At 37.8% G+C, this 15278-nt stretch overlaps 1 protein-coding gene across 6 annotated transcripts in view; it reads right to left on the bottom strand.

The window, feature by feature from the left end:
* PLA2R1 (phospholipase A2 receptor 1) overlaps positions 1–15278 on the bottom strand; it is a 126291-nt gene that overhangs the window by 35133 nt on the left and 75880 nt on the right. For all 6 annotated transcript variants that reach the window (XR_007718443.1, XR_007718442.1, XM_050752867.1 and 3 more), the window contains 7 exons: positions 15024–15169; positions 11006–11090; positions 8451–8583; positions 7853–7888; positions 7214–7371; positions 1315–1379; positions 428–531 (listed from right to left, as the gene is read on the bottom strand). Coding sequence is in view for 4 of the 6 variants with exons in the window: in XM_050752867.1 (XP_050608824.1) it covers positions 428–531; positions 1315–1379; positions 7214–7371; positions 7853–7888; positions 8451–8583; positions 11006–11090; positions 15024–15169 (727 nt within the window). In the remaining 2 variants the exon portion in view is untranslated. The remainder of the gene's footprint in view (positions 1–427; positions 532–1314; positions 1380–7213; positions 7372–7852; positions 7889–8450; positions 8584–11005; positions 11091–15023; positions 15170–15278) is intronic.

Raw genomic sequence — 15278 nt, 5'->3', positions numbered from 1 at the left:
GACTTGAATCAAAACATTTATTAAATAGGACAATGGAAGTAAATTTCACAGATGTTAAAGTTCTGGCCCATTATAAATTGCATATAGGAATAGATTTTTTTTTAAGTGCTTCCATTGAAATGTCATAGGGAAAAGTATTTGTCAGGCATTTTTTTTTTTAAACAGTTTTATTGGGCCCATTTCTGGTGCTGTTTTGATTTATGAGGAAGGACTTATTCAGATGTAAATTATTTCCTAGAACATGAATACATGGATTGAACAGAAAAAATGTCCATCCTTAAGCCTTATGGCAGACAAAACTGAACACATCAAATGAAAAGAGAAATAAACAGAAACTTCTCATGGAAATGATGCAAGGAAAAGATTTTAAGTCTCCTGAAAATTATCAGTTTGTATTATAAACCCAAAAATGGGTAAGTAAAATAACCTGTTACAGAAGAAATAAAGCCACATCTCTGGCTCTGATTATTCACAGTTCTTTCTCTTCCTGTGTCCCAATTCTGGTATATCACTGGTGTTCCATCTCTCCAGCTGTGGGAAGATTAAAAATGTTAAGGTCTTCTCTCATTCTGCATGTCCAGTCTCCAACATCATTCTTAGCGTTCTGAGGTAGGGATTGAGGATATAATATCCTATTAAATTTAAAAAATACTCATATGCAGCATAGTGCCTATAGTTAACAATATTGTATCATATACTTAAAGTTTTTCTAAGGGAGTAGATTTTTTTTGAGATGGAGTCTCGCTCTGTCACCCAGGCTGAGTGCAGTGGCACGATCTTGGCTCACTGCAGCCTCTGCCTCTTGGGTTCAAGCGATTCTCCTGCCTTAGCCCCCTCAAGTAGCTGGGACTACAGGTATGCATCACACCACGCCCGGCTAATTTTTGTATTTTTAGTAGAGACGGCGTTTCTCCATGTTGGCCTCGTGTCGAACTCCTGAGCTCAGGTGATCCGCCCACCTTGGCCTCCCAAAGTGCTGGGATTACAGGTGTGAACCACCACGCCCAGCTAAGAGGGTAGATTTTATGTTAAGTGTTCTCATCACAAAAATGAATGAATTAGTGAATAAATAAATAAATGAACAGAGCAGGAGAGAAAGCTTTTGGAAGTGATGGATAAGTTTATGGCTAGATTGTTGTGATGGTTTCATAAGTGTATTCTTTAAAAACCTCTCACGTCTTTGTTAGAGAAGTGAAAATTTATAAGTTAATGTTTGAAGGGTATTCAACAAATTGATCACTAAAATTGAATCCAATCATTCTGCAAATAAAACCTGTCAAACAAAATTAAATGCAAATGAATCTAGGTTCATACCGAAATTCATCATTGGCTCTTTCTTCTTGAAGTCCAATCCACCAGCTTGCACCATACTTTGATAGCTATTAAAAGAAATAAAAAAAGTCAGCATTTATTCTACTTGTTTTCCTTTTTCACTATTAAGATTAATGGGGTTGCTGCTAGTGGCTTTCTATTCTTCAGTATTTTACCCAGTTATCTAAGGAACAGTATACTAAGGCCTAGCATCTTGAGAAAACCTGAAACTTCATTATTCTAAAATATTCCCTCCTTGTTATGAAGAAAAACTGGAATCAAACATGGAAAATAATTTTAGTTTTATACAACTTGAAAAGTAGTGTTTCTAACTCTCTAAGAAGGATTTAAAAAGTAATATTAGAAAATGAATTCATTTTCTGATAAAAATTTATTGGCTTATCCTCTCAGTGATTTACCCTCTCGGTGATTTATAATTCATTGCATATGTCACATGTATTTGAAAAACAATTTAAGGTATCAAGGCATCATTAGTGTAAAGATACTGATTTTAGGTATTAGTCTGATTGCTAAGCTTTAAACAGTATAAGCTTTCCTTCCCATTCAAATAGAGAGACACAATATAGGACAAAAGAATACTACAGAACGCCCAGTGTTTGACAACTAGAAAATTATCCTTTTGATGAATTCATGTCCTTTGCAGGGACATGGATGAAGCTGGAAACCATGATTCTCAGCAAACTGACCCAGGAAAAGAAAATCAAACACCACATGTTGTCACTCATAAGTGGGAGTTGAACAATGAGAACACATGGACGCAGGGAGGGGAACATCACACACTGGGGCCTGTTGGGGGGTAGGGGGTTGGGGGAGGGATAGCATTAGGAGAAATGCCTAACGTAGATGATGGGTTGATGGGTGCAGCAAACTACCATGGCACATATATACCTATGTAACAAACCTGCACGTTCTGCACATGTATCCCAGAACTTAAAATATAATAATAAAAAAAGGAACCAGATTTATATGTGTCAACATAGACACATTTCAAAATATGTACTTTTTTATATAAAATTAAACTGTTTAACAAAAAATTGGAATTTTAATAGATTATAAATTTTATGTTAACAGAATGATATAGTTATCATCAATAAAAAAACCCATTTAATCTAAGATTGTATTAGTAATGTTGTAGTGCTCAGAATAAAGGTAGTAAAAATTAGTAAGGAAATAGAAGACTTGAACAACAATAACAAAAGGAAAATAATCCTTTTACATTTTATTAATTTTACACCATTATTAATCACTTGGACCTAAGTACAATAAAGTATAAAATTAAAGTACCACGTGCATGCATCTGCACACATGTGCGTGTGTGCACGCACACACACACGCGCACACACACACACACGTTAGGGCAGATGTACTGACTTATGACCCAGGAAATTGCAATTCCCTCTTTAACTATAAAAGAGGAAGAGGCAGTAAGGGTTTTTCTAAGACCTGTAAATCAGTATACTTAATGGTGGAGGGGTGTGTGGGTGGTGTATGTTGAACTGTAACTTAATTTTTATGTGCAAAAATCCTGTTTATTTGAAGGCATTATATATTTAAATTTGTACTCTCATTTCTTCTGTAAAGACATGGGAAGAAATGTTAAGAGATATTATTTTTCCATAGGAATTTCAGCTCTCCATACAACAGAACCCAATAGTCCTCTAACAATCTAATTTATAAACAGGTATTTTTATTCTGTAAACAGCGTGGCTGTTTGTCATATCAGCAATTTGAGAATAATGCAAGATGGAACAACTGTAATTTTGGATCCCTGAGGTGTTGTTTCCTGGACGTGTTCTTACTGGCTGAATTCAGATTCCCATTGTCAGACTTTGGAATGGGTCCACTGAGACTGGCTGTGAACTCAGTGGGGGAACCACAACAATTTCATTCAATCATTCAATCTAAAGAGGTTTCATGTGCCACAGGACTGGAAATCATGGCCTGGATTGTTCTCTGCCCCAATTAAGGACCTCTAAAGAGGAATTATAACCGCTGCATCTTAAGTGGCATATTTATTACCACCTCAATTATGGCATGGTAACCTCCACATGGCACATCACAACCTGTTGTGATATGGCACAGAACTGAACTTCATAGGAGATACTAAAAGATATCCAGAATGGAACATCCAATGTGAAAATGGATGTTTGAAATTTTAGCTTAGGAAGGCCACAACAATAGAAGACTTATTAATATGCGTTTGCATAAAGAAATGTGATAGAGAAGTAAGCTCAGGACTTTAAAAATGTCATATGAACATGCATTTTATAACATCAACTATGTTTTGGTATACACAAACAGCCATTATAGTTAGCATCATATGGAAACAGCATTTACCAAAAACAAACAAACAAAACCCCACAGTGACAGTCAATACATTAATCCATAAAGCAATATAAGGAAGAACAACCTGTCATCTTTTAAAATGCTCCCATCAAGAATGACAAAATGATATTTTGGAGAAGGACTAATAGATTTGATATGTATTATAAGAAGCATTTAGAAATAAAAATTTAATAATAATGGTAAATTGCCATTTCAAAATGACAATACTGCAAAACGGTGTAAAAATGTCAGACAAGTGGACTAATTAGCTAGTAGTTTGTGTCAAACAAGTCCTAAAGTGCTTGCAGCTTTTTTTCAGCATTAATGTGATTATCAAGATGGCTCAAAAAATAAATTCACTCTGATTATGCTTTACGGTCTTCTGTTACTCAAAGAGTGGGAGAGAAAAATTGACATTCTTTTTCCAAGATGGAAACATTTTATTAAAATTTATTTGCTTTGGGTTTTTAAAATTGTATCTAGCTTTCTTGCTCATAATTAATTTTTTGACACTGCAACTAAATGTTAGTTTTGTTTTTCACAATTCTAATCACTGCTCTTTTTAGGGGAGCCATACAAAGCACATATGTAATTTTAAAAATATTTAATTATTTATTTGTGCTCTTCCTACATTTATAAGATAGATGTGAGACAGAAGTGAGTGGAATGATCTCTACACATCTTGCTCCTCGTCATGGAATGAAATAACTTCTGGATTGACCCATTCCAGTAGGATGTTCTTAGGTATAGGGTTTCTTTCTTACAAAATGTGAACACCACTATCACCACCGCCACCATTAAGTGCCCAAGGTAGGCACAAATTATGCACAAATAAGAATTTCTTGGAAAGCTACAACTTTCTTCTTTCCAATTTGATATCCTTTCCCCTTGGACCCTGCTATAGACTTAATGTTTGTGTCCCCCTAAAATTTACATATTGAAATCCTAACTCTCAAGGTGATATATTACAAGGCAAATGGCAGGTGATAAGGTCATGATGGCCGTGGGGGCGTCTCATGAATGGGATTAGCGCCCTTAGAAGGGGGCTCTGGAAAGTTCCTTTGCCCCTTCCACTCTATAAGTATATATATGAACCAGGAAGTGGGCATTCACCAGGTATCAAGTCGGCCAATGCCGAGATCTTGAGTTTCCAGCCTCCAGAAATGTGAGCAATAATTTTCTGTTGTTTGTAAACTGCGTAGTCTATAGTGTTCTGTTATAGCAGCCTGAAAAGACTAGGACAGTCCCCCCAGCCCCATTCTCAGTATTCAAATCCTATACCTTCCCATAATTTTCTTTTGTAGCACAGTGGGGAGATTAGTCAGCACCTTACCCATGAAACTGATGGGGCATTCTACATCAACATGGTCATAGGCCAGGTGACAATTTTGCCATATGAGGCACCATAAAGTTTGTCTGATTTGAGATCAGAATCCTCAACTAGATCATGGCAGTGGCTATGATGAATCAAACTGCTCAGCCTGTGGGTTTTCACCCTTGCCTTCTATGGGAGGCATTAACTCTGCCATCCCCACTGGCTTCCCAGCTTCCAAAGATTAGGAGATGAATTAAGGGGAAAGGTGAAGACAGAAGATCTACTGAAGTTCCCAGCAGAGCTAAGCTCCGTTGGAAAGATCAAAGAAGCCCTTCATTGTTCATGTCTGAGACAAAGCTGGCAGCCATGTTTTGGGGAGGATTTTGGAACTAGCATTTTGATGTAATGAAGACATTGTGCTCTTACATGTCCTGACACCGCTGTTCCACTGTCACAGGCAGCACCGTGTAGGGTTTTTAAATGACTGGATAAGTAAGATGGCCTGGGTTTCTTTCCAAATTCCACCACTTAGCTGCTGTGTAACCAAGTTGCTCAACCTCTTTGAAGCCTTAGCCTCCTCACTTGTAAAATGTACTAATAATAGACTTCCTACAGAGGGTTCTTGGGAAGATTACACTTTAGTACTTATTATAGTACCTGACACGGTTATGGTAAGTATGGCCAAATATCAACTCTTTTTGGGATGTATACTTTGCATGCCTGTGGATTAGTTTTCAGTCATTCATCTGGTCTCTTGTTATTGCCCTCTGAGGTGAGGAGTATGGTGTCTGGCTAAAGAAATGTGTATTTTCTGACACTATGATATGGAATTGAACTTGCTCATATTGAACATTATGGTTTTGGCTTGAGTGTTCCATTTGTAAGAGTGGAAGGGTGACAAAATAGTGTACAAATTTATGGTGGGGAACATTCCAGATCTAGTAGTTGTTCTGCCACTGAGTGTCTGTGGGACCACATGATTGTCATCTAACTTCTGTTTTTCTCGGCTTCTCCATCAGAATGTAGCAGGAGTCCTGACCTGCTTGTACCTCATGGGCTGTATGTGCAACAGACAGGATACAGAGACAGTAAATCCCCATGAACTGTGAGGAAAGACATTTCTTTTTCAAGTCTAGGATGCTTTAACACAGGGCTTCATTTTATAGTCAACTTACAAAGATATAAAAAGATGATAGGGCTAGAAAGGATTCCTGAAGATCATGAAATATGATTAAATTACAGGAAAAGAAAATGGCTTCTTGCTTTCAAAGCTTCCAAGGGAAAGTTGGGAGTGAGGATTTCCTGCCTTCATGCCTCCATTGTAATTTGTACTGTCTGTGCCCTTTCTGTTTACTACATCATATCACTTCCAGCTTCTTTATTTTTTAAATTTAATTTATGTTTTAAAAATTGACAGATAAAATTGTACGTATTTATTGTCTACAACACGATGTTTTAAAGTATATATATCCAGTCTTTTTAAAAACAGAGACTGTATCTCATACATTTTTGCATCTTTGACAAATACCCCAGTGCCTGGCACATACTCACTAATGAATGCTTACTGAAGGAACACACTGACAAGTATGTTGGCCAGTTTATTTTATTATTAAATAGGTCTTGCATGTTTCTTTCTTACTAGCTTAGTTCTGCAAGGAATTAAGTAGACTTTCTCTAGCTTAAGTTGAAATAGAAAACTACTCCTTACTATTTTCTGTATATTAGTCTTTACAAACTTAAAAATAATGTACTCTTGTAAGATTTGAAGTTTTAAAAGTGCCAGGCACCCCCCGGGTATTCCTCATCTCTCATTTGAGCTTAATTTTCCCCTGTGGTGTTTATCCACTTATTTTTTTTCTAATATATTATATAATTCTATTTACTCGTATTGATTATGGTCTTTCTTCCCAGACGAGAATATAAACTCCATGAAGATAGGAATTTGGGTCTGTAGAACCTCATGAAACAATCTCGACATGCTCACCATTATTGCTAACAAAGAGTGAAGAGGAGGGAAGTGACTGAGCAATAGAGTAAATCTGTATCTCCATTATTTTCTCTTAATCTCTATAACAGAAAAAAAAATTCTCAAAAATCTATGGTTTTACTGAAATCTATGGCTTTTACTGAAATTTAAATAAATATCCGAAGTCAAACCGAGAAAACCATCCCTCCCTCCGTCCTAAGGGCAAAAGAAGGTGCTAAACTCTGAATTTTTCGTGGTGAGTTATGTTCAAGTACCGCTTTTATTTTGCTGTGGATGAATTCTTGCTCATGTGCAGAATGAATTGTAAGAAGATCACTGTGTAGCCAGCTACAGACAAACCCAAAATTCGACCATTCTGAGGCAAAGGTATGAAAAAGGTATTCTGCATCCTGATAAAAGAGCCACGGTACATCTGAAAGAAAAAGAAACAGTGAAAATAATGCAGAAAAGATAAATAGGTATGCTAGGATTCACCCCAAATTTGTGATTTGGTCACTCAGCATTAAAAATAATTGTATACACACACACACACACACACAAATTTGCACACACACACACCGCACACACACACAGACACATGCACATAAATAGATAAATAACTTGCTTTTTTTCCTTGGTCTATCTCTTGCAAGATACCTTCACCAGGATTAAAAGATCAGGGATAGATACATATTCTAAAACCACATGTCATAAAAATGATTGACGATACTAGTCCTTAACCATATTTAATGACTACATTTATTAATTATTAATTTGAACAAATTAGCTCGAGGTTGACACAAGAAAAGAGAGGCTTGATTTGAGAAATATAACAACACATTAATGCTATATAGTAGCACTTATATGGTATATATTAATAATTAGAAATTCAAGAGCTGCAGAGTCGTTCTTACCGTACTGGTACCAGAAGGGAATCTTGGGTTTCACATCTGCAAAGTGAAAGCAAATCACTTTGACTGATCTTGCTTCTCAAGTGCATTGTCTGTGAATTACTTCAGCTCTAAACACATTATTTTGTCCTTCATTTTAAAAAATTTCACTTTAAAACAGGTACATTGTGCTGTTTGGAATATGTGGGGAGTTCTCACACTTGAAGAGGAGGCTCCAGAGAGGCTTCTGATTAAAGAACGAAGGACATGAGCACTCGCTGAGGCCACTGTGTGTCACACACTGTACTAGGTGCTTCCACTTACTCATTGTACAAGTAATTCCATTTACTTTGTAAAGTCAAAGTGACATTTCTCCCAGACTATACTTGCATTATAAATGTTCTGGAATATTAGCTGGTTACCTCAGTTCCCAGTGAACTACCTTGGCATCCTGCATTGGTGTCGCTTTTTCTCATTTCGTATAGAAACATTTTTTGCTAAAATAGTGTAATTTAGTTTATCATGCAGGTTGTTGATATTGTGGTTTGGGGTGTTTAAACTGAGAAAGTACTAGAGATTATTAGAAACCAAACACATAGCAAAGATCTTATTATATTTTTACCTCTTGGGATTTTGCATATCCATTCACGCTTGGAACCACAGTGTAAGGGCAGCAACGTTTTGTTTGCCTTATAAACAGCACAGTTTCTTGCATCTTCTCCAAAATAATTATTGTCTAAAAACGAAGAGACAACCTGCAGCAGATGAAGTTCATTATTTCTTAATGATGATTCCCCCACAAAGTTTCAAAAGATCAAAAAGGGCATCCCTGTACATAAGCATTATAGGCTTCTACAGGAAGCTTCAGAAATGTCTGGATGTCATTCTAGTTGAAGGTTATTTCACATTTGTGAAGAACAAGCTAATCAATATTTAGCTTTTTAAATTTAAAGATGCTTTAAAAAAAAAAGCTGGACGTGGTGTCTAACGCCTGTAATCCCAGCACTTCGGGAGGCCGAGGCGGGCGGATCACAAGGTCAGGAGATTGAGACCATCCTGGCTAACACGGTGAAAACCCATCTCTACTAAAAATACAAAAACAAAAAATTAGCTGGGCGTGGTGGCGGGCGCCAGTAGTCCTAGCTACTCGGGGAGGCTGAGGCAGAAGAGTGGTGTGAACCTGGGAGGCGGAGCTTGCAGTGAACAGAGATCGAGCCACCGCACTCCATCTTGGGTGACAGAACAAGACTCCGTCTTAAATAAATAAATAAATAAATAGATAAAATAAAAATAAAAAAAGGTACGCTACTCCTTTCTCCAGAAGGATCAAATGAAACGCAAGCTTTTTTCTGCACTTTTTTCCAACTGGGAACATTTTCTAGCCTTGGGATCCTGGGTAGACTTAGGGACTCAAGGGTGTGCCAGATCTTGGTATTAACTTTGATTTTGATTACTTTGAACATATGCTAAGTTTTTTTGCCTCTAATAACTAAATTCTGAGCCATAGTTAGCTTTAATCAGGAATCTATCAGGTCACTTTCCATGAACGACCACATAACTCATATAATTCACATTACAAGGGTATTAAAGACTCAACCTTCTCAATTATTTAATGACTACCTCATAGAAGAATGGATGGATGACAAGTAAAATTGGGGTAAAAATTTGGGGGAAAAAAGGATGCTTTTAAATCCCTTATGTTCTTCCTCAAACATGTACACCATCATGCAATAATTCATCTATCTTAAATATGTATAGCCTCAGATTCAGAGCAGATATTGGTGAGAAGCTCAGCCACTGCTTCACGGCCTTATCTAATTTATTCTGAGCCAGATTGTCTATTTCTCTCCTATTACTAATGAGTTTGTTACACTAAAACAAAAGAAAGTGTTCTCAACCTCTATGTATCACATTTTCTTTTTCAAGTACTATATTGACTTGAACCACCCAGCTGTCCTATGTAGTGGCTGCCATTTACGGGGCAAGTTGACCCTGCTATGCCTTTTCTGTTTTCTGAGCCTTGGTTTCTCTATCAGCAAAATAGATTAGTGGGGCTGAATGATCTTTAAAATCTCTTCCTACTCTCTCCTATAAACCTCTTCCTTGACACTAATTTGAACACCACCTTGGTATGGGGCTTTCTCTATTGTTCTTTACTACTTCAAAGTTTGGCTACTGATATTTTGCCAACCATGAGATATTATAGCATTGTGACTTTGGAGTCAGACAACCTGTGTGCAAATCCTGGCTCTCCTATGTATTATTTTAGGCAAACCACTTAATCATTCTAATACCCATGACACTGAGTTATTGTAAGGATGAAATGAGATCATGTAGGAGTGCATTCAGCTCGGTGCTCAGAACAACATGAGGACTCAATCGACAGCAGTTGCATGAAGTGCTCACTGCGGTCTCTCAGGAGTCGCCCCATTTCACAGGTGAAAGTGAATAATGTGATTTTTCATGTGCCGTAGGATGGATCCCACTTCAATCTAGAATACTACTTCAGTTTTTTTCCCTGTCATTTTGAGAAAAATGTGAGAATTACCGATTGCAACTGAAAAAAAAAAACGCAATAGTGAGTTCTCTCTGTCCTTCATAGAGGTTTGCAAGTATGGGAATGAATGAAAAGCAAGACTTTTTCCTTCTGGAACAACTTGCTCTAGAAGGTGATATTTCTAAAACTTGATTTACTGTCCTTTCAGAGTGAGGTAAATGAAAAATCATTCTCCAAAATAATCTTCCTTTCATTATGACATGGACAAGGTTCCCATACTCAGACATCAGGTGCTATGCAGGATAGGGAGGTACAGGGTAAAGGGAGTCTTGTGTTATTTAAAAGAATAGCTGCTTCTCTGCCAGAGAGACTCTTCATATGGGAGATGATTTGGGGGGGGGACTTTTTGGAGGTTTTTTTATTCTTTTTCAGGTTGGTTTAGGGAGACTTTTTGGAGGTTTTTGATACTTTTTCAGGCTGAGATTGTACAATGGCCTCAGAACAATGTGGCTGGCAAACATTTCCCAGGACCTTGCCAAATAATTCTCCTGGTACCAAGGTCTGGTGCAGTTTTGTCATGGGAGCTCTGGCCATCATTTCTAGGTTCTCTTGGTTTACCACGTGGTTCTGGGGCCACTTGTTTGGAATCCATCCCTTTTCTCCAGTTCGAAAAGACTTACAGGAGTTCTATCAGACCACTCCCACGAGCCAGCGTTCAGTGGGTTTCGTTTATTAAATCCAATCCAGAACTGCCTTGCTTCTGTCCTGTGAAGAGAAGAAACAAAAGCTTTGCCTTTCCCATCAAATTTACGGCATTACGTGAAAGGTTAAAAAAAATTCAAAAATATTTATGTATGCAGGAAACAGCTGATGCTACTGGCAGGATTGATCAAGTCAACAAGCAATGAACATTTTAAATGTGCAAAACGCTGTGCTATGGCATGAACTGAGAGAAGAATAAGCCTCACATTCTATTTCTCTTGGTTTGTGTGGTTTGCTCACAGGTGATATACAGTTGGGGAAAAGTCAGCTTTTATTGAGAACATGAGTTTCTCATCAGGAATAGCAAAGCCTTTCAGTCAGGACAAGAACACATGAAAAGAAAATTAGTAAGAAATTTTGGAACATCTCTAGCCAAGAGGACCTTTCGCTACTTTACTGTGTGTTTACTACCTCACTATACTATTTGTTCTACTTTACTATGCTTTGATTTGTTGTTCTTTTGTTAAACGTTCATGTATTCTCTGAAAGTCAGCCATCATCATCTTCATTGAATAAAAGGTACACAGGTTTTTTTTTTTTTTTTCAGATATCAACATAAATAATTCTAAAGCCAGTCACCCTGAGCCATGGTAGATTAACTTCAGTCATCACCATTGGTTTAGACTTGGCGAGAAGCTCCACAGAGAGTCACTTTCCCCTCTATGAGGCAGAGTACAAATGTGTCCACAGAGTCCTCAATCAATCGAGTGATAAAGCCTAATTGTGCAATGAACCATCTCACTAAGATCATTTTCTGAGAATAATTTTGAAGAATCAAAGATTTAAAAGATTCAGATGTCAGGAAAGATACTTTATTTTCCTTCGTGCAGAGAAGCAAACCTATTCTGAGGAATTCCTTCTCAGATGTGTCAGCTACTCTGCCTGGATGACACAAATTAAAAGCAAATTCAGCTTAGAAATCTAAGAGATCACTGGTGCCCAGCTGGGCACTGTCATGATGACACCTTACATTTAAGGTTGGGAGAAGGTGAGAATGGCCACCTTCTGTTTAAGCCAAGCACACTAATCTCCATGGCATAGGCTGAAAATCCATGTCTCTCTCCTGGTGTTGTGAACTTTGTCTTTCCTCACTGAATTCAGAGATCTATGTCTTCCCTGCTATATACTGGCTCCTGGAAGATGAAATGGTATTTACTTTCTCTTCATCAGTTTCCTGAAATTGTATAACATTTAATAAACACATATGTATGTGCATACGTGTGCGTGTGTGTGTATGTCTGACTAATAAAATAGAAATAGAAAAGCAGTGCCATAGGAAGGAAAAGCAGCATACCTGCTATAGCTGCTAACTATGAGATCTGGTATGTTTGCTATAATTAAGCATCAGATTTGACTGAATTCTCTGGTAATCTGGGAATAAAGTGAAATATACACAGTTATTGATAATTTTTTTTTTTTTGAGACAGGGTCACACTGTCACCCAGGCTGGAGTATAGTGGCACAATCTTGGCTCACTGCAACCTCCTCTTCTGGGCTCAACTGATACTCCTACCTCAGCTCAGTCTGCTCAGCTGGTACTACAGACGTGTGCCACTACACCTGGCTATTTTTTTTTTTTGTATTTTTTTGGTAGAGATGGGGTTTTTACCATGTTGCCCAGGCTGTTCCCTAACTCCTGGGCTCAAGCAATCTGCCTTGGCCTCTCAAAGTGCTACAATTACAGGTGTGAGTCACTGCGCCCAGTCAAGAATTTTAAAATATTTTCTTTAAAGATGGTTCTCGCTCTGTTGCCCAGCTGGAGTGCAGTGGCAAAATCATACCTCACTGTAACTTCGAACTAGGTTTTGCTGGGACTACAGGTGTGGCCACCACACCCGGCTAATTGTGAAATTTTTTTGGTAGAAACTGAGTCTCACTATGCTGCCTAGGCTGATCTTGAATTCCTGGCCTTAAGTGTTCCTTCCACCTTAGTGTCCCAAAGTGCTGTGACCCACTGTGCCTGGCTCATATTATACGGCTTTTGTGATCAGATATTGAAAAACTATGATTTGATAGATGCTTGGGACTAAATTCTACGAGACATTTTAAGCACGAGAACTTATATAAACAGAAATGACAGTGACATTTGATCTTAAAGCAAACTGGGAAGCAGTTTGTGTGTGGTTGTCATATGGCAAACCTCACTAAAATGCAAAGGCAGAATATGCAAATATGTTTTGCAGGAAGCTGAAGTAATGAAGTAAAATGTAACTTTGAACAATGGAGACTATCACCTATTCCTTGGATTTATGGCCTCAGACCTGGCTGATAATCCAATTAGCCAGGAAGCTTCTTAAACTTTTCTTCAGACTCAGAGTCTGACTCAGCAGCTCTGGTGTGAGGCCAGAAAGCTCTGTAAAAAAGGCGTCCCGACCAAGTGTGATGAGGAGCCAGGTTCCTGAGTCATGGCCTCATGTCAGCATTTCCCGTAGGGACTAGCAGTTCTGTGGGATGTCAATAAGTGTTCTTAAAAAAGGGATTTGTGGTCAAAGAAAGTGCTTCCTTCTAGAACCCTTTATGATGCTAATGAACATGGCAAATCTCCAAGACTGTACATTGTTTTGCAAACATATTTTACGATAAAATCTCCTTCCTTCCCTGCAGAATGCTGCACAAGACTCACATGGAGAGATGTCAAAATCTCCCAGCTTTAAGGTCATTGTTGTAGATGTGGAAGATGAATAATTTGATAGATGTTGCATGTTAATCTTGTCATGGGAATGTCCTACAAGGAAACTTGTGGGAAAGGCGAGGAGGATTTTCCTCAAAAAATAGTCCGGGATTTTTCTCTGGGATTCAGGCCAGTGTTTCATTGAGACTTCAGATTTCCAGCGCTCGAAGCAGAATACCTATTATTATAGTTGTTTTCATTAAATAAATATACAGAGCCATGGAGTTGTGCTGATCACAACATCCTCAGAGGCAGGATTTTGTCTGTCACATCTATTGAATTCTCCAACCAGCTATGCATGTAATGCATGTATCTTCCACAGAAGATACTCTCACAGTGCAGGCTGACTGACAGAACATTCCAAAGTGAGAGGCCAACGTGGGGAGTGGGGGGTTCACAGGAAGGGGACAAGATGACTGTCTTCAAATATTTGAAAATAGCATAGATTTGATCTGTATTTGCTCTAGCTCAAATTGAGGGGAGGCAGATTTCTAGCTTATTAGAAAACTGCTCTTTGAAATCAACCTTCTGCAATGGAATGGGCTTTCTCTCAAATAAGAAGCATTCTGAAATTGGAAGGAATTATGCAGACAGCGGATGACCACGGTATGTGGTGGGAGGTAGCACAAGACAGTTTAGAGTTCTTCCAATTTAAGCTTGAATTTCTAACTCCATTGAATTCAAGGTTCTGTAAACTTGCAAGGTGGATACAGATAAGAGAAAGTTTGTTTCCTCAAATGAAAACTTAGGGGGTTGGGTTGGAATGTAAAAAAAAATTACTGGGACTGTTTTTTTTTTTTTTTTTTTCAAACAAAATCTTACATAGGATCGCATTATATACAAAATAATCAGCAGTGGAGCTGGTTGGAGCTGCTCTGGTGAGGCGTGGAAGGAACCAGGAGCTCTGCCTACATGGTCCTCTCATACTCCTGGGGTTCCAGGATTCCTGGGATCCTTCCACAACACTTTGAAAACCACGGGGGTAGATAATTCCTGAGTTTGGCAGGAAAGCTCTACAGTTCTGACTTGAGGCACAAAGAAAAGATTTCAAATATCTAAACAATTGTCACTTTGTTCTTCGTTTTATGAAATTAGAACCTGGTACAAGATAAATATAAAACTATATGTATATTTATTTTTCTTGGCTTTGGGTGTAATACAAATATGGGAATTTTAAACAACTACTTGGGATACTCACCCCTCAGAAGCCATTACTGAGAGATAGAATATTTGACTGTAAGTTTTCATAATTAACAAGTATTTACCAGTTAAATTTTGAATGTAAGAGCTCATTCACAAAATTCTCTTCCTCAATATGGGCAAAGCTTGCAAGATGAGCTCCAAATTCTTCGCAAAACGCTTCAGCTTCTCTCCATGTTCTTTTCGTCAGAACTTTTTCACTATGAAATACCTGTATAGTAAAAGAAAATAAATTAACATTGTTATAGATAAGGTGAGGTTGTTAAACTCTGCTCTAGAAAGTAAGAGTAATATTAATATAATTGTCATTATTCTTTATA

Source organism: Macaca thibetana, chromosome 12, assembly GCF_024542745.1.
Source record: "Macaca thibetana thibetana isolate TM-01 chromosome 12, ASM2454274v1, whole genome shotgun sequence".
Lineage (NCBI taxonomy): Eukaryota > Metazoa > Chordata > Mammalia > Primates > Cercopithecidae > Macaca > Macaca thibetana.
This window is presented reverse-complemented; position numbering and strand designations above follow the sequence as displayed.